Source organism: Phaethon aethereus (genome assembly GCF_964289735.1).
Source record: "Phaethon aethereus genome assembly, chromosome: 4".
NCBI classification, from domain to species: domain Eukaryota; kingdom Metazoa; phylum Chordata; class Aves; order Phaethontiformes; family Phaethontidae; genus Phaethon; species Phaethon aethereus.
Window position 1 is genome coordinate 40,550,236 of NC_138578.1, and position 20,011 is coordinate 40,570,246.

General features: G+C 38.6%; 1 protein-coding gene across 1 annotated transcript in view; it reads right to left on the reverse strand.

Annotated features, from left to right (window-relative positions):
- Nucleotides 1-9,411: 9,411 nt before the first annotated feature.
- Nucleotides 9,412-20,011, reverse strand: part of MARCHF1 (membrane associated ring-CH-type finger 1) — a gene marked incomplete at its 5' end in the record, with an annotated part of 91,937 nt that continues 81,337 nt past the window's right edge. The window contains 2 exons of the mRNA XM_081998763.1: nt 9,412-10,478; nt 14,163-14,310. Coding sequence (XP_081854889.1) covers nt 10,177-10,478; nt 14,163-14,310 — 450 coding nt within the window. The 3' untranslated portion in view covers nt 9,412-10,176. The remainder of the gene's footprint in view (nt 10,479-14,162; nt 14,311-20,011) is intronic.

Consider the following 20,011-nt stretch of genomic DNA (forward strand, 5'->3'; position numbering starts at 1 on the left):
ATGTCTCTAGGTGTTTTGTGGAGAGCAGTCATAGCCCTTGTCGCAAAATCCTGTGCTATGTGGCATGGAACACTCACATTGGGTGTAAGAAGTGCTTTCCTGTTTGGTGGAAATGTATATCCAGAAGATGAGATACGTGGAGCATCAGTTAATCATGAAGAACTCTCCTCTCATGCCTTCTTTTGTCTGAGAATCTGTGTCAGGAACATAGAGAGCTGAAAAGACGTCAATAAATTATTGAGTATTTTATGTTTTGCCAAAAGGATTTGAGAGAATTACACTGTCTTCACCACCTGTATTGAAGAATTCAGATCAGAAGCCAATTAAAGTCCCTACAGTCTGTTTTTAAATATATCTTTTGTCCAAATTTTTTTTCTGATTCCTCTGTTGAGGAAGCTGTGCATTTTCAAATTAAGTTGCTTAGGACTTTTAAATGGCAGGCTTGCTTTATGAAGCAAGGCATTTTAATTGCCTTTAAATGTGTCTTTCAGGAAGGTTCTTAACAGATTCTCACTTTTAATACCATAAAATAAAATAAAATAAAGAAGGGAAAAAAGAGCGAGGGCAAAGCCAGGGATCATTTCACAGTAGGCATTAAGTAGGACATCTGTTACTGCGGATTAGATTGGGCACAGAAGTCACAGTTCAGATGTACTGTCTGTACGCATTGTAACAGCCACAGTTCAGATGCCTGTTAATTATGTGGAAATAATTATTCCTGGTGGATGATCTTCATAGTACTTGATCCCCAGTACAGTTCTGTGTGTTAAACAACAAGGCTTTGTCATGGTAACTAGTTATGTGGGTTTCCCAGATTTCTTCTGCAGATATCCAGGCATGTATTTTCTTGGCTGTGCAGTGTGTGTTACTAGTGAGTGTTACTCTGTTAACACCTATGTTAAGTTTTTCCCTCTTTACAAAATAGGCTTGTGCTATCCTTTCATGTTTTAGGAAACCACTTTAGGTAACATAGAATTAACCATTGTCCTCCTTAAATTAATCTAAAGAAGAAATCTCAATAAACCTAACAGACCTGAAGCATGTGTGAGTGATCTAATGCATCTTCAGGTGGCCTGCAAGTCTTAAACCTCCCTAGAGGTCTTAACCTCTGATACCAGCCATATCACTAGGCCCTCACATCACTGCTTTGGGTTTGTGTTTTAGAAATAAGTGTGCTGAAGTTCAGGGCAGGCCTTTGGTATTTTTTAAACTTTGTTAAATTGAGCTGTGTTCTTGAATTGAGCTTGTTTTAATTTATAAACTCGAGGTGTTAAGCTCTGGTGGAAGCTGAGCCAGGGTAATTGGTCTGAACTAAAGCTGTATGTGTGTGTGTGTTCAGTGGTTTGAACAGATTTTTGCCTTTCAGAAGAGTCATCTTAAATTTTTGCTTCTGTGCAACGTCTGATGTGCTTTGAAGTTGTAAGTAGAAACAATGCAGAAAAAGTCACTTGCCCATCAGGGAAAAATAGAGAGATGTAAAATAGAGAATGAAGCTGGGCAGTAAGTAGAAGGTTTAGCATGTCGCAATAATGACCGTATATGAGGCTGACATCCTGGTGAATCCTTTAAAAGAGATTGTCACATAAAGTTATGGAGGATGACATGTTCTATATTCCTTGAAACAATTCACTAATAAGGCATTATAAAAAAGTAATTTTTACTTGTGTGGTTTATGTGATAGTCAAATATTTGAAGTGATTTCTTTTTTAACATTTGTTATTCACAGTTCAAGAACTTGTTTACAGTTTGGACTTCGGTGAGTTTGTGGATTTTCTCCCTTGAAGTCCATACATTCAGCGCTTGTTTAGCTGGCTTTTAAACTGTCTTGTTGACCTGCTGCATAAGTAATGAAAAAAGAACAGTTTCTGTGTGTGAACTTTTTATATTGAATTATCAGAAAACAATTATATGTAGCTGATCAAGTGTTCATACTTGAACTGAAAAGTAATCTAGCCTTAAGTTGATAATGTGCAAGACCGATTTACCAAATGAGTTTTGTTGCAGAATACTAATGTGGCAATGGGAAAACAAACAAACCAAACCCCAAATGAAAACACAATGCTATTTATTTTTGATTTCTGTGCACAGAGTTTTTTGTGCTGAGAGGCCTGGAGTGGGGGGGATGTAGAGAGAGTCTTTTGCCTCATGTGTGTTACTGAGACAAGATAGTGGAATCTCTTCTATCAGTTTCATAAGCCAATCATGCCTGTGCTTTAAAGCCAGCTATTAGGGTTCTGTATGTCGATGAATTTCTTCCCTATGGTGGAAAATGAGGAGGAATGCTCGCAAGAGGTCTGAATTGTTACTCTGTTCCTTTAAAATCCAGAAAGTAGCTGCTGTAAACAGTGGGAATGGGAAATACTTAAATGTGATGCTCTCCATTCTTAGAAACGTGCTGTAGGGAATACCTTGAAATCCTGTTCATTTGTAACTAAGGATTACTGACTTTAATGTTAAATCCTCTATTATAATTCTCTATAATTGACAGGGTTTTTTTCTGGTTAGAGATTAATTTTATGGAAGATTTATTTCATTCTTAGCTTGTAGATACAGCCTCACACAATGTTCCTTTTTTTTTTTTTTTTTTTAGTTTTTAACTGCAAAGTTTCTGTAATTTCTGCAAAATTTCTGTAATTACCAGGGCTCATATTAAACATACAAAATTTCCAACAAATAAAGTAGTATTTTAACATGGAAAGCCACTTTTATGTAAGAACTTTGGGGGTTTTTTAATGTACTTTCTAATTTGTTACCCTACACTTACAAAGGTACACTTCTACTCCAGCCAGCCTTGGAGAGCTAAGACTTCTCTAAGGAACTGGCTGAATTACATTCAAACTTTCCGTAGCAGATGAGTTGTTAGGTTGTGCTCTGATGCTGGAAGTTACTCTGTTGGTGGTCTCAGCTGGAAAGAACCAGCTGACCTTAACTCCAGTAGCAGTATGATTTTTTTCATGTAAACAAAGCAAATGTTGATTTTTTTAAAATTTTTTTTTTAAACAACCAACAGAAAACTGTATCCTTCTCAAGGCTGGTTGCATGCAGTGGATTAATTAATCTACAATTCTTTAGTGCTGGAAACAAATATGACTGAATTAATAGAACTGTTCACCCTGGCTTTCCAATCTGCTCCACAAAGTTGGTTCTGAAGGGATGAGACTTCCAACATTTGTCATGTGGAGAAACAGTCATACAGTGAAGCACTTGGTATTTTTCCTTTTTACCTCTAGTAAACTCCAGTATGTGCAGTGGGATGCAACATGTCAAAAAGGCAACATACATGAACCGCTTTCTGAGCCATTCCTAAGTAGTTCAAGGAATACACTTAAAGAGTATCTTATATGTGAATTATTTTTTTTTGCAATAGCATGTGTACTCATCTCTGTGATGACACTGCTGTATGTGAGGACAGAGTCTACGATTCAAAAATGTGTATGTTGGAGTCCAACTTTTAAAAACTCTTTTTTTGCTAGATACCTGGCAGAAAGTCGAGAGTAGTAAAAAAGGGTATCGTTTTTTTTCCGCAGAAAACGTTCTCCACTTAAGGAATCCTCTAGGCTTAGTTTTCTAGTACAGGGCCAAGAAACACCTGCACTTCAGAAGTATGTCAAGTTGCCTGGTTTGGTCAGCCTCAGCATGATGCAATGCATATGTCATTTTTCTATCTTCCGGCTCTTTCAAGGGTAAAATTCATTATAATTGACTTCCAGACTTTCTTCCCAAAAAGAAGTAAGTTTTACAAAGGTAAGAAACTTTGCTAATGAGGTGTTGTGATTTATGCACTGCAATTTGAGCTACTGCCTTAAATGCTACTAGCAAGATCCTGCGCACAGTGCCTATAATGAAAATCTAAAAATAAGCTGACAGTGGGAGTCTTACTGTGGTGGTCCTGTAATCAGGTTCCCTAAGCCTTAACTGCTTGTATTGCAAATACTGCCCAATTTTCTTGAAAGGAAGAGTTTAATATGTAAGTAGTTACCTGTTATAAATGAAAAATAAGACTATTTAAACTTTCAACTAAGCTATTAAACCAAAATGCCATCATTACTCTAAAAACAGAAGCATTTTCTAAAAAAAATACAGAAAGGTGGCAGCATTCCACTAACGTCAGCTCATATTCAAGCTCGCACATAGTCAACTAAGACAGTAACGTGCTGATTTGAAAATGTATAAAGTGACAATGCCCTGTTGCCAGGACATGAACTGGCCAAAAATTCTTACCCATACCTTTTTAATGAACTATTATTCTTTTTCCCCAGCTCTCAAAATGTATTAGCAAACCTAGTGATAAAGTGGCACTTGAAGAAGATTCAGTAAAGCCTTTGCCTGAACTTTCTTCTAGACTGCGTTCTTCAGCTCTCCTGTAAGTAGCAGTTTGGCTTCTGAGAGCCATTAAGATTTTGTTTGTGTGTTGTTCTTTTCTGAGTTTATTTTAATATAACCCATCTAAATCTTGCTACTTTACTCTTCACGTCTATGCTGTTTGTGAGCCATTATTAAATTTTGTAGAACGTGTTATTTACCTCCCGGACACATGCATACACAGATGTAGTGATCTATGCTTCAGTGTAGCCTTATTTCTTCAAATTATAAGTTGCACAAGGTCTAAAAAGGCATTGTAACTACGTGGTAGTTCTGAAGAAAAAAACCTAACATGCCATTTATTGAACTAGATGACCCTAAAGAAACAAGAAAAATGTTGTCCTTTGTGTCATACAGGCTGGACAGTTTCCATGTGGCTTTCAAGAGAAATTATCCATTGCTAAAACAAGACCAAATTTAGCTAACACACTTACTTAAAAATTACTGTGACCAATCTTTGTTTTTTACTTGGAATAGTGCTGACTGGTTATTGTATTTTCATATATATTACCTTTGAGCTGTTTTTAAAGAAAAAAAGGACTGTGATTCAGTTAGTATCAGTCATAAGTACTTGCAAGTAATTCACTTCAGCATATGGTTTAGTGGGCATGGTGGTGTTGGATTAATGGTTGGACTTGATGATCTTAAAGGTCTTTCCCAACCTTAATGATTCTGTGATAGGAGGGCAAGTTTCCCTCTCCATCAGACTGTAATCATTCTGTTCTCAACCATGGTATAAAACATATCCGTTATTTTCTGAGCTCCATGTCATAGGCAGTGGAAATGTGGTACAGCATTCAAAGTACTTGAGTTCTTTGTTAGCTGACGAATGTTGACTTTTAGATAAAGCTCATGAAGAGGGGCCTCAGTATTTTATTAGGGGAGGAGAGGGTATGAGTAAATACCATATAGCATGTCTCCTTGTTTATGTGTATAGAGAGAGAAGACTGAACAGAAATGTGTTTTGTGTTCTGATGATACCCTCTTCAAAGAGATTCGAACTCCCGTGTGCAAAGCAAAAAGGCATAGTGAACTATACCTCTCTTAATTCTAAAAACAAATTTGGCTCTATTTTCCATATGCTAATAAATGGAAATGAATGTATCTTTATTACTAGATTTTTTTTTTTTTGGTTATGTTGTTTCTTCTATATTATATCTTATTGGGATGTAATGAATCCATCTTTGATTTTACATTGTGAGCTGGTTAGGGCAGCTGTTACAAAACAAACAGTCTGCTGGCTTTGGATGTAGGGAATGTAATTTATTAGAACACTTCTGTTGTGTTTTGAACATATACTCTTAGTCACCAGCCATATAATGACTTATTCCAGATAGAACTGTGAGGTTTCAAAATGCAGCCCACTCTCTCCCCAGGTGACAATCTAGGATAAAGATAGGCGGGGGGTAGATACAACCTTCTTTAGAAGACGAGATGTGTAGTGTGGTTGGAATGCTGGATATTAAGATAGGATGCTTTCTTTGTTTTACACCTGACTTAAAGTACACACGTTCTTCTAGAATGCAAACGTACTATTTATTTTCATCAAAAAAAGCATTTATCTTTAGGATTTTTGGAAAAGGAGAAAATATCACCAAGTAGATGTCTAAAATATCAAAAAATTCTGACAATCTAAGGTGAGATTAGCTTTATCACATACTAGTCCATTTTGCTGTGGATGTAAAACCAGTTGTTTTCTGGGAGTTCTTTATGTAGTTGAAGCCTGTTCTTATAGATCCCCTTCCCAGCCTTCCCTTCTGCAAGTTAAAACCACCATAGTTCTTTACAAATGTTTTTGTACTGTGAGGTATTTTCCCAAGCATTCTATCAAGGTGTGGTACCCAAAACTAGCCCCTCAGCCAGCAGGTTTATCAATTTTAAGTATGCAGCTGAATATATTGTTCATCTTTCTTGCAAGAGTGTGGTGTTGCCAATTCATGTTCAGCATGTGATGCTCTATATAACAAAGTGACAAATATAGAATACTACAGTAATTTGGATCATTTGTTTAATACAAATACAGTTTTTCACAACAATAAGCAGATATATTACTTTTGTTTCCCTTACCTCCTGTCTTTCAGTACACATTCACCCACAAAAACATACACTTTTTCTTTTGCAAAAGAGAGGGAGTTAAACAAGTAACACAAACTTGTAGTTCCAATATTATACACAGTAAAATATCTTCATCATAGAGTAAGTTTCATTGCATTATTAGAAATTATAAATGGTTTGTTCTGGTGATGGGGAATTACTATTTTCTTCTACACAACAAAAACAAACACTGCTTTCAGATACAGCAGCGTGTGAATGGCACAATTGGACTAGTTGAGAATCTTTGTAATGCTAATGATAGTCAAAAGTGGTATGTTTATGCCAGTTTGAAATAAACTTCATAATGCTTGTAACTTAAAACAGGAAAAGAAATGTGCATGTTCACAGGTTAGGAGTACCTTGTTTAAAATTCCAGACCAGATCTGACACCAGATTACTTCTACCTACCTTCATTAAAACTTTGCTTGAACAAGAATGCAGGTTAAGCTCTTCTTGGTAATGGCAGCTCAGAGCAAGGTTCTACCCTTGTGGGCTTAGCCGGGCTAAATTCCTCTGTCAGCGCGTTTGCCTGAGATGCACTGTGGCTACACACAGGCAGTTTGATGTGGATCTTTATTTGATATGTCATTTTCATTAAAAAGTAGGTGTATCTTAAAAATTCCAGTATACTGTTTTTGCAGGATAGAATCCTGTGGTCATTAAATAAATATAGAAAATTGTGCTTTGTGTGGGAATGAAAAAACAGTGGTTGGTAAGCAGATGCCTAGTGCCTGTATTTGTGCACCTTCCTTATTCATGCAGACCTGTATCCAAGGCATGTTGGTGTGAATAGCTCCTTGCCCTCTCAGAGAGGTCCCTCCCTGCTTCAGAAACAAATTCCAGTCCTGCATTAAATCCCTGAAAGCTCTAGAGTATCCAGTGCACCTAAGAAGAGAAAGGGATGCACAGGCTAATACTGTAATGCTTTAAGAGGTTAAAGAATGCTTCAAGCCTGCTGTAATCCTTCTTGCTGCTGACTTGTCTCATTGTCTGTCTCAGCAGACACTCTCCCATTTTGCTCCTTTTCCTGCTGTATACATTAATATTTCAAAGGGAAGGGAGGGATTTCAACTGAAGTCTTTCTCCATTCTTATATTTAACTAACTGTAAACTCAGTTGCACATGTAGTTGAGATGAGTGCCAAAATAGTGTCTTGAAGTTGAAGTTGTTAGTATGAAACTGTTGCTGACTCGTCAGTGTATTTTTAAAAATGTACAGTGATCTTGGTGGATGCTATAAATCAGAAGCCTCAGGAATTTTTTTTCTTTGAGTTGAATTTTATACTTGTTCAAGGAAAAAACAATGATGTGAATTAGTCTCCAGTAAACTGTCAAAATAGGGGGATAAAGTACTTTCAAGGGGGTAATGATGCTACAGCAGGACAAAGAACAAGCTGGCTAAAGCAGCAGGGTTTCTGTAGAAAGCTTCAGAAAGCTCTTCATTATCTTCCATAGTAAAGTTCCCTGTCAGTCAATTTTGCTATGATTCGTAAGGTTTTATTGTAAACATCATTCCAAACATTTAGATGCAGCTAGTAATTTTAAGTGCCTAACTTCAGATATCATAAAGATTTACTTTTTAGCAAGTAGATTTACACTTTTTGAAAACCATGCCTTTGCACACTAGCTTAAACACATGCAGTTATGAGGCAGTCCGTGGTACTGTCCTGGTTTTCTGAAGAGCTTGTGAAGTCTCCTCCACAATTATAAACAGAAAGTGTATCTTGTATGTGATTTCAAATGAGACGCTGCTACAATTTCGATTCACAATTGTATAACGGGAAAGTTATTTTGTGTGAAAAGTGCATGTCATTATGTGAAAAACTTAAACATTAATCCGACTCACCTGGAGTAACTTAAAGCAAATATTAATATGTATTTAGGGCCTGTTGAAGCACCAAGGTTTTGTGTCCTGTCTAGCCAGATGACAATCACTTAGTCACAGCCAAATTACATGAGCAATTCCAATATATAAGAACATAATGGTCTGATAAAAGACACATTTCTTGCTAATACTGCTACTTCCAGTATTCTCTGAGGCTTAAGCGAGTAAACACATTCACAGAGGAATACCTAACATACAAAATCCAATACACCTTAGGCTCAGCACCCTGGATATCTCCAAGAATGGGATTATTCTGTTATTTAATTGCAGATATTTGAGTGTGTAAAGAGGAAATTTACCATTAGAAACTGCAAGGCTTCTGTAGAAGCCCAATTCACCTGTAATTGTGGCAGATTTCCTCCTTTGGATGAACCTGTGCTCTACTATCCTCTTTACTCTGGTTCTTTATTTGCTTGTTTGCTTTTCCTCCTTTACCTAAATACAAGATCAAAAAAGAACTTTTAATTTTTTTGTAAAATATACATTATGTTCAGGCCCCAGACTTGCCATGCCAGTACATAACTACTCCCAGTCAATACTTGCTGTTGTGTCCTGATGGTAAACACCACAGGTATGAGAGGTTAATCACAAAATTGGTTCTTAATATATAATTCACCCTGTTGGACACAGTATTACATCTACATTCATTTATCTATTGCACCCTTTAATGCTATTCACACTTCATTTTTATATGAGAATGCTCAAAACACGAAGTTCACAACTGAACTGTTGAAACTCTAACACCTCAAGTTTATCTGTACAACAGAGGGAAACCATTGATTTATTTTTTCAGTCAGGAAAACTAACTTTTCAGAACAAGGAGATGTTCTGTTAAGATACGTAGGTGTATTCTCTTGTATCTACCTTTCTGTATCATGAATCTTAAAAAATAAAACCAAAAATGGCTTCCATCTTCCTTAAGTCATCCTTTTTCAGACCTTTGATAATATGCAATTTACTTTTGTGTGATTCTGCAGTGAAATGCATTTTTTCATTTACAGTTCTGCCTTAAAACTCTGTGTATTGAATTAATGTATAATTCACTCTTGCAAAGTAAAATGAACAGCATACTGCTCTTCTAAATGTGTATCTACATATTCTCTCCTTCCCATACTTATTTTGCTGACAGCTATACTTAAAAAAATATCTGTAGCTTATGGAGGCATGAGTTTATACTGGATGGAATTGCTTACTTTTCAAAAATTCAGGCATATTTAAAAACAATGCTACCTTTCAAAAATTTCAAATATCCATAGTTAACACAGCTCCCCATTCAGGCTCCACTGCTGTCCCATGAATATGTGTTACCATACGAGGCTTAGAGAGTGAGTGCTGTGATACAGCTCTTTATACTTTAATTCAGTTAATGCATATAACTTGATTGGTACCCTTCTGAAGTGTATCTTTAAGAAGATAAATAGCAAATACAACTTTTAGTAGTAAACAGCTGAAAGGTTTTTGTTTTCTGTAAACAAAATGGTATCAGGTCTGTTTCTACTTTCCCAGCCATCCAATTTAAAAAAAAAACAAAACAAAACAAACTCTTGTCACATTGGTTTGGCATTGTCTGTTAAACCTGTTCTCTATTGCACTTTCTACACTTCCACTTTCACTACACTTGCTGACTAGTTGAGAAGCTACTTCACGAACGGTCACATTCCATACAGTAACAAATTGCTTTGCTGGATCCATTTTCCTTGTAGGGTTTTGGTTTTTTTTGTTTTTTTGTTTTTTTTAACTGAAAAAAATGCACAGTCATTTCTACTCTCTTTTAGCATTTGTAGTGCAGAAAACACTACGCCTTACTCTGCAAGGAAGAAACAGTGCTGTCTCTTGTCAAACTGGCATGACCTCAGATGTCGTTTCTTCAGCTGCCAACTGAGAGTTTGTACCTGTCTGTGCTACTGGCACCACCACTGCGTCCTTGACGTCCGAGGTCTGAGTGCATGAAGAGTTCTTCTCCTCCAGTTTTTTGGTGGTATCTGGGCAGTTCTGAACAAAGATCACTCTGTTGTAGGCTTTCAGCCTGCGCCACAGCTGAACATAAACCTTACACTGCACGTACATGAAGACGAGGCCCCCTGTGAATCCAATGGCCACCACAACGAGTTTTGTCCAAAATGGCCATTCGAGGACACCTTTGAAATAAAACATTTGGATTTCTTACCATTGTTATACAATGCATATCAAGTACTGGGTATGAGTAAAATATTTTGAAAAGAAGCCACTTGCTAAGAATTGCCAGGTACGTACAGGCTTTTGGGGCAGTTGTGGCTCAAGCAGGAACAGCAGCTGTTTCTTATCCCATAGGCCAGCCAAGAAACTACATCTGCACCCCCCCAAATAAGAAATAAGCATTTCAAATAAGAAATTCATGGCCACTGTCATGAAAGCAGCATAATACTTGATACAGTCAAAACCAAACCAAAACATTTTACTGTTCTTCAATAATGTCCCCGCATTCAGGAGCTTGCTTAAGCAAAAAACCAAGTACCAAAAGCGAGATAACTGGATACCTAGAAATATGGTGCACATCTTCAACAATGTCTGGTTTTTTTCATTATGCTCGAAGCATGACACTTTAAGGTACCTGGAATGCCCAACATTTACAATATTTCCTGCTCTTAGCTTCAACCTGAAGCCAGGGTACAGTAAAAAAAGCTAGTGGAAAGGGCTTTATCTCCTGCATCACCTGCCTTCGATGGCCTCTTTTTCCTGTTACTCTCTCTGTGCAACAGCCCTGAACACACCTGTATCAAAAAGTAGAATTTATATTCCTGTATAATAAAGGAAACAACTTTACAGTTTTTGGTGTATCTGATCTTACTTTTTTCATTGTATTGATATTTACAGAAAATATACAGAATCACAAAATAGTTTGGGTTGGAAGGGACTTTTAAAGGTCATCTAGTCCAAACCCCCTGCAATGAGCTCCTAACACCAAAAAATTAGAGATAAGAGCAATTGAACATGGTTATGATATGAATAATGTTGAAATTATTTGCTTTGGCCTAAATGTGGTCTTAAGGTTTTAACTGAATGTTGTCTTAAGAACAGCCTTCTCGTTAATTCATACCACTGCATTTGCTTTTTTTCAACCGTTCAGTAGCCTTACATAAAGGAACAGCTACCAGCCTTCCCATTGCACTTTGCCTCATCACATTTAAAAATTAAATGCTACACACAAGATTCAGACCTCTGTATCCGTGCTTAAGCTGTCAGTCTGAACAATCTGAATAGGTTTGTTGGTTGTATATGGAAGGTCTTTGAGTAACGTATTGCTCACTGAGGGTAGTATTCAAGGTGCTGTGCAGATGCTGTATTCACGCACTGGTGATGTATTACAACAGCTTGATGACATTTCTGAGCTTTACCCAAGTTTTACACAGGGAAGAAATTTTTGCCATGGGCAGGAAAGTAGTCTGCATTCCTTTGGGAATCAGCAGAAAAGTTTCAGTGAGGAACCAGTCTCGACTCCTAGACCTGATAACCTGGACTCCTCAAAAGCAAGTCTTTACTTTTAGCCAGCTGTGTGAGTCTCACAAATCTAAGTATCCCCTTTACTGTTAAATATGTAGGAACTGGGCTTTTAATTAAGTAAACAAGTAGAGACCAAAAGAACATTAATTATTGCAAAAGCACACAAAATGTTTGCAGTAGCTGTAGTTTTCCCTCTTACGGTAACTGCTTAGTAGTACTTAGACATGGTAACAATGTATTAGCTGATGGTGTGTGCCAATTATTTTTTTTAATTTGCAGCAAAATGAAAGCATACAAAAAACATGTAAATCATTTTGTGTCTCCCTCACCCCTATTAATCTGGTTAGTTGAACTTGCCAGGGACAAATCCTTTTATATTTGTTAAATTTGGTCACAAAATATTTGTCAGGCCTTTCTTCAGTCCCTCGTTCCTGGGACAAAAAGAAATAACAAAGAATAGTTTGCTAAGGTGTCATATCCAGGGATGTGTTCCTTTTTTTCCCCTTTAATAACTGCTCTTAGAAATCACCATCTCTTTCTTGCTCTTAATTATGAAAACAGTATGCTTTGCATCTGACTAAGCCCCATCAGTGGGTAATGACATTTAGAACCAGCAAGTCACAGCTGGAGTGCTGAGCTCGGAAGAAAGCGGCTGAACAAACAGCTCACCTTCCCCCCAGAGTTTCTTCCACCTCTTAGCAGTAAAGATGCTGCTGCTTCTTCCATTATAACCTATCTTCCGTATAACAAACCATTATTATTCAGGGCTTTCAGTTTTTCTCCTCCTCAAAATATGTGTATAAATTTTTTTCCTCCAGTGTTCAACTCTTTTTTTCCCAGCATCTCCCATTTAAACAGAGAGAAAAGCAAACTACATATATGTCTTCCCCCCTCAATATATGCGTGTGATTCTGTAGAAGAACTTTTTTTTCCCCCCAACAAGCAAATTTTGGGGCAAAAGTTCACTTCACAAACACTTATTTTTGCATGTTGTAAGTAGCTCCAAGGCATCTCTTTGTCCATTTTTTAGTGTGGCGACTCATCCACTACATTTGGCAAACTGAATTCTATACAAATCGTAAATACTTTTTGAGCCTACCAGGATTAATTGTGATTCTTATGCACTCTGCATAACAACAAAAATTCATGTTAGCTGTTTTGTTGTGTAAATCCAGCTAATCCACAGACATACCCTTCCCTTTTTTAATGAGTAGGGTGGTGTAGTTGTACTTATAAATAGAAGTTTGAAGCCATTCCTAGTCCTGTCCTGAGGGCCATTTTTTTGAGATTAAAAACAGGGTTACCCACTTGGAAAGAATGCAAAACAAGACTTTATGTTATGTTATATTCATCTGTGACTTACTGAGGCTTCTTACATATTTTCCCCTCATAGGCAAGAAAGACAAGCATCAGGATTATCATCAAATATTTATCTAACTAGCAAGGCACAAAGCTTTGCCTGATTTGTTCTCCCTGATAACTTCAGGGTATAGCTCAAAGCTAGAGACCTTTGTCCCTCTACTGTCTAATGCTTAAAGTCAATTCAGATAAAAACTCAAAAGCTTCTTATCCTCTTCATCATCATGATCATATTTAAAGCTAAATTTAAGACTTAATAGACTTAGATTTGAAATGGAAAACATTAGTTCAGTTTGCTATATAGTTTCCACATACGGTACGTCTAGTCCAAAAAGAAACCTACTTACGTTAAACACACATTTTGTTACGCATGTCCAGCTGGGGTTTCATTATCTCCACAGATGGAGACTCCATGACCTCTCCGTTCTAGCGACTGACCATCCTCACAGTAAACACAACTGGAATAAGGACATTCACAGCGAAATTCTGTTCGAAGGCATGCAGGAATGGCTTTCCGTGCTACTGAAGTCCCACATGAAGGACGAACACAACTGGAACATGGTCTTTTGGAAGTTCACGTTAGGAAGCTTGTTGATGAAAGGGCTCTATTGTGTTTTACTTGAAGAGGTTCAAGTGGGTAATATAAATAAGTTGCTGTTTTATGACCTGAACTTGCACTGAGCTGTTTCAGTTTGACTTATCTTTTTGTCTGAGCTTTAGAAATATCTAGATAATAGGAGATTAACCTAAGAAGAACCGCGAGGCTGGTTAAGCTGTTGTAATGATTACACTAAGTAGAGGTCTCTCTGCAGGGGCATAGCATAAGCTTTTAACACTAATGCATTCATTTGATGTAAAGCATTTGATGTAGCCATGTATCAGTGAGCTGTTACTTAAGAACAGAATGTGACTGTTACATAGCTGCATCTCACATCCATCCATTGCATTATCAACAAGATTGAAGAAGATAAAAAAATACTTACCATTATCATTGCCTTGTTTAATTTCCTCAGCGGTTCTATCAATTAAAACATACAATGACCAAACAACACAGGTAATTGCAATTACGTGGAATGTGACTGAACAGACTATTTTCCTCCTCTCGCTTGTTGTCATCTGTAGTTTCTCCCACTGTAATTAAAAAGTAATAAAAAAAAAAAATCAGACTTGTAAAATTTTACAATAAACTGATTGGTCTTTCTGGCTCTATCAAAAAAGCAAGCAGTAATCAAAATAACGAATCCTTTTATCTTGATAATACACATTACAGTAGTATGTGCATTGTCACTTTAAAATTCATAATTGCTCTCATTTTCAGAGATTCAGAGGAATGAAGAGTTCTAGTCTGTTTCTGTCTGCTTGCAAATGACACCTAATTTCATTGCAGAACACCCATAACACATTAATAGACAGGTAAAAAGCTGAATATTTATTTTAACTTTACCTAATGCACGCTTCTGGTGATGAGAAAAGAAAAAAACCCACACATTAGCTTATAATACTTAAAATATTCTCATCTATTCTCAGTTGCTTAAAATTAGAGGAACACAGTTGTGGAACAGTCTTCCCTTAAAATAAAAGCAGCAGAAATGCAACTGCATTGAGGATTAAATTCAATAAACTTGAAAAGATGATTACATGGAAATGATAGTACATGATAGCAAACAGCCTCAGTAACGCAAGAAGGATCTTTCAGGCATATGCTTGTGAATTACAGCACTAAATCCATCATACGTTTGTGAATTATGGCACTAAATCCTAGCTTGTGTTAAGGCTATTTTAAGATGAAATAGGCCATTCTCTGCATTGGAACAACGCAACTCCTGAGGTGGTTTTTTTTTTTTAATCTGGCCCGTGAAGATATACTTTTTTTTCAGCACTTATTTAAAATAAAACCCTTCTCTACTAAAATGCTTGTAGATGAAAGAATATGACATTTAAAAGCAAAATGCCCCAATTGGGATGAATAGTCTCGGAGTCGGTCGCTAGCGTCTGAGGAATGAAGCGAGGACAAACCACAGCACGAGAGTGCCACCTCTCCGCAGTCCTGCTCCTGCAAGACTGAACTGCGGTTCAAAATCCAAGCCATAGCATTGACCACCCGGACAGAAAAGCTGTTCCTCTGCATACATGGACCTTTGGTCTACACAGGCCGCGGCTCCTAATAGTCTCATGGTGCTAAGGCTGGATCAAAACACCTGACCAACTTTGAAGGTAGGCGTTTGACTTTGTTTTTCTGGTGTGTTTTTTTTTAATTTTTTTTTTTTTTTAATTTTGTTTTGTTTTGGGGAAATACCAAACTGCCAAAAATTGCTTATGGCTAATGTTGGAGATAGTGTCCAACTAGATGCTTAGACTTTAACCTGAACCAATATGGCCATTCTTCTATTCTGAACACTATTTGCTGCCTGGTCACGTTTCGAAGGAGCGCAACTGCGGTGAAAGCTGAGGAATGTCAATGCAATGTCACCCAGGGCTAGCTTCTTCCTGCCATTTGTTTTAGGGCAGCACATACTGGTGGTCCAAACAAATTTCATTTTTTAATGACAGTTAAAGCTTGCACATTTCAGAGCTGTTGCCTCAAAATCCCTCTGGAGCATTTTCTAGCCCTTGCCAGAATTTTACAAACACAGGCTTAAACAACTCTTCAGAATAACTGAAAAATTTCCTGAGCAGTATAAAAAGAAACAGAGTTAGCAGTTTATTTAGCAAATGATACATCATTTGTGTTTCTGAGACATGTACTTAGGAGGGAAAAGTAAGCTTGCTGGATTTTGTATGGCAGTCATGGGAGGCGTTAAAATAAAGTAATAAAACAAAAAACCAGAAACTTATGTTCATTGTACTTCACGTAGGTAGTATGTGGCGTTCAGACCAGATAGACTGGGGCATTATCATTACAGTCTTAAGTCATTACAGTCACCAGGTTACACAGCATTTGACCTGGAGACCTTCATCCTTTTTGCAGCGGAAATTCAGTTCAAGCCTTGCGACAGGCTTGCTTTCCAAAGAGGAAGTTGTCTGTGCCCAGGCGGAAAAAAAGATTTTACCTTAACCCTTCGCTTCGCTTTGGAAGCTTGTGGGAGATCGATGTTGAACATAAAGACGAAGGAATTGTTTTCCTAAACAGAGGTTTTCTGTCATCTCACCTCTGCTGCTAGACTTCTTGGTCTACTGGAGAGAAAATTCTGTGCTGAACTTTCAGTGTCATGTATACCTGTAGTCTCATTATAGCCATTTTATTCTCCATCACATACACAAAAGCCTTAGAGTGTTGATCGGAACGCCCCATCAAATAAAGCTTTTCCTCATGGAATGTTAAAGTCAAAGGAGGAGGATGCTGGTCTCATTACTCTAAACATTTTGTAGGTAGAAAGAAGACGACAAACACAAGCGAGCGCCAGGCAGGATAGGTAAGTAAAGGAACAGCCTCACAGACGTTTGCAGAGATTTGCGAGAGGCGGGTACCAGGAGAGGGAGCCAGCAGCCATGGGCTAACACGGGCCTTCAGTGCTAGCACCCCGTGATCAAATCCAGCCAGAAAGCATGCCGAGGCCTGCCGGACTCTGCTTCCTCTCTCTGGGCCCTTTCTTCTCCCACAAGACAGCACGCCTGCGTGTCTACTCCATCCACGCGTGCGGTACCACACCAGAAATAAGCTGGCTGGCAGGAGACTGGGAGAGGCCACCAGGGCACGGGTGGTTATGGAACCGGAAGACCGTGCAGAGCACCTCGTACTCCCGGTTGGGATACAAGAAAGGAAGAAGACTAAGGAGAGGCTCCCGCCCACCCGGACGGACGCTGGGGGATCGGAGTGCTTGGGAACGTTTTACAGCTCTTAATGTCCCCCAACGCGGCGCTTCTGTTTTGCCGAGCCCGAACTGCGGGCTCAGGTCTCCAGCCCTGGCGGGCTGAGCTGAGAGAGGGAAATTCAATTAAACTTTGTGCTCTGCTCCTGGTGATCCCTGTGGTAGCTGAGGCAATTTTCTTGTCCTACTCGGGTATTTTAGTTTGGCGGAACAGAGGGTACTATGTGACTACTGTCGCTCTCTACTAGACAAGTGATGTTAGTAGATAAGCCAGCAATTTAAGTTACCCTGGAGCAGAACAGTGCTACTGCTATTTTAGGATTTTTGCAATAGGTTTAAATCTAGAATTTAACTGTTACTGTTAGCACAGACTTGCTTGGGTAAAAGGAGAGTTATGTGAAGAAAAGACTGCTTGAGAGTCCATAGCAAAGGCTATGAGACAACAATGTATTGAGCAGCGAAAGCATCAGCCGCTTCCACTTGTGCTTTGTAGTTCAGGACTCGATACAGCCTGAAGTTGGGTGGGTAAGTTTGGCAGCTGCTACCATGCCACACAGTGCATTTACGCCTGCTTAACCGCTGACAGATTCACCCCTGCTGTATTTTTTGAAGCTTCTGCAATTCACATGGCTCTCTATTTAGTACATGATGGCAAGATAAAAATAAATCGCATCACGTTTTATCATCTTCATCAGTGATCTGGAAAACATACAACCATCAGGTTGATGACACTGTGACATGCCATGGATAGAATATCAGATGCGACCAAGAACAGGAAAATAACACAAAGGTAAATGCCCAGATGCAATTTTCCTTGGAAACTCCTTCTTAAGGTGTTCTAGGGACTGGAAGGAGAGAAAGAAATGGAAGACTGTAACAGCCAGAGGAGACATTTATAACAACTTGCAAATTACTGGGTCGCTTAATTGCTAGACAAACACTGTAGTTTTTGCCCAGCCTCCTCTGAAGCACCCCTTCACTGTCGTACATCCGATTGTCACTACCCGCAGATTCCTGAATTCTGGCAGCTATACAAACACAGACTGGAAATCATCACAGATGCAGATGGTTTAATGTCCTGCAAATGCAAGCAATCGCGTGAATATCATCGTGCTCCACAGAACAGGTGTGCTAAAACACTTCGGAACATCTAACAACCACAAGACCTTTCACACAAGTCACCAAACAAATCCACAGTACAACAATATGTATCCCCAGAAGAAAGCCTGAAACATCCCCAAACCCTTTTTATTTTCTGAGTAAGCTTTCTGAACACTACACTTGTACTGTGCTCTTCAAACCACTGGAGGGAGGTAGGAGACCGTCTCCCGGCTTCAGAGGTTGCTACGAGAAGCCAGAATGAACTAAGTATCAAAGGAAAGAAGCCGGGTTGTAAATGCAGTGAGAAACACTCCTCCCACCCCAACTACTACTTACAGCTGCTACTAAAAGTATGTAATAATCTGTGATCGTGGCAGCTGTAAAACTGCACCCTGTTCTAGGTTTCTACCTCGTGTTTTGGTTTTGTTTCTTAAAGACTATCTTGCTCTGAAACTCAAAGGGAACGGTTACTGATTTCATAACCACTCTTCCAATTATAAAATGTAGTCATGAGTCTTATGGGGAAAGAAGAAAAAAAAAAAAAGAAGAAAAAAATTGAATAGCCTGCTCACAGGGAACTTCTTAATCATATGTAGACAACCACTTCCCTTTCCTGTATCATAGTCTGAGAAAATCCCTGATATTTATTTTAAAGTACCAAAAATTTGCCTCCCGGCATGTCACTTCTAATAAAAGCTTGGCTAATCAATATGCAACAAATAAATATGGACATTTTTTAATATCCTCCGAAAATGTTAGTGGAATCTGGGAATGCTGGTTCATAGCCTAGAGATCCCAATACAGCCTCTCTTCTTATAGGCAGAATTAAATCTGGCCCAGTGCAGAACCAAAAGCTTCACACCGCTCACACAAAAGCTGTTACCACACCAGGGAACCGCACGGTGCAAACTTTGCTGCTGATATTCCTTTTCCCCACCTTCAGATTGCAGGCTTACTGCCCGCCTGCCCCATGCCCATTTTGTGTCCGCATGTTGCCTCCCGCTAATGGTAATTTTCTGTCACTTTGGCCACAACATTTTGTCTACTCAGGTTTCCTGAAGCAACTCCGTATCTACTGCAGGTTTGCAGATTCACACCTCTACCAAAGAAGGTTTCTCTCCCGCAGGGGCTCATCACTGAGGGTGCGAAAAGGAAAGTGAAGTTAATGGGCTGCTTTGCAACCTGCTATGAATGCTTGGACTTTGAACTACTGGGTATTTTCAGGAGCCCTATTTTTAAAAATTGCACGTAAAGAGGCCTGACAGGGGAATCTGGTATGGTCATGACATTGCCAGTAATTAATATTTTTCCTATTCTGACATTTTTCTCCCTATCCATCATTTAGAAAAAAAATGACAATGCATGTGATGTAAACAGCACCCACAGCCGGAAGGACTTTCTTCTGTTCTCACCTAGAGCTAAAGTCGTCATGCAACGTTTTCTGAATTCCTCCTACTATCTAAAGAAAGACTTTGAGCCAACCTCTATCTTCAAATAATCATGCCTGCAAAATGAAGGCTAAAATTATTTTCTAAGGGCTGTTGTAGAAACTGCACGCTGCACGCAGTCTAGGAATACAGAAAAAAGCATCTTTCTTACCTCAAACCAGGCCTGAAGGACCTAGCCAGCACTTGTGAAAAAAGCTCTTAAGAAGTAGAGCGTTGTATGATGAACTGAGCCGAGCAGTGAAGATATGTTAGTAGTCTGAACATGTAGCTCAGAGTTATTTATTTTCTGTGGTTTAGGGAGGGGTCTTTTGCTCACTTGTTGCAGTACTAATTGGCTCAGGCTCCACAGTAAACCGTTCACTACCACCAACCTACCAGCCGGAGGAAAGCAGCTGCAACGGTAGTTTGCAGGAATGGAATTTGTGCAGCGGGTGGCGGAGGAAGAAATAATAGTAATAAAGGACAACAAGGGCT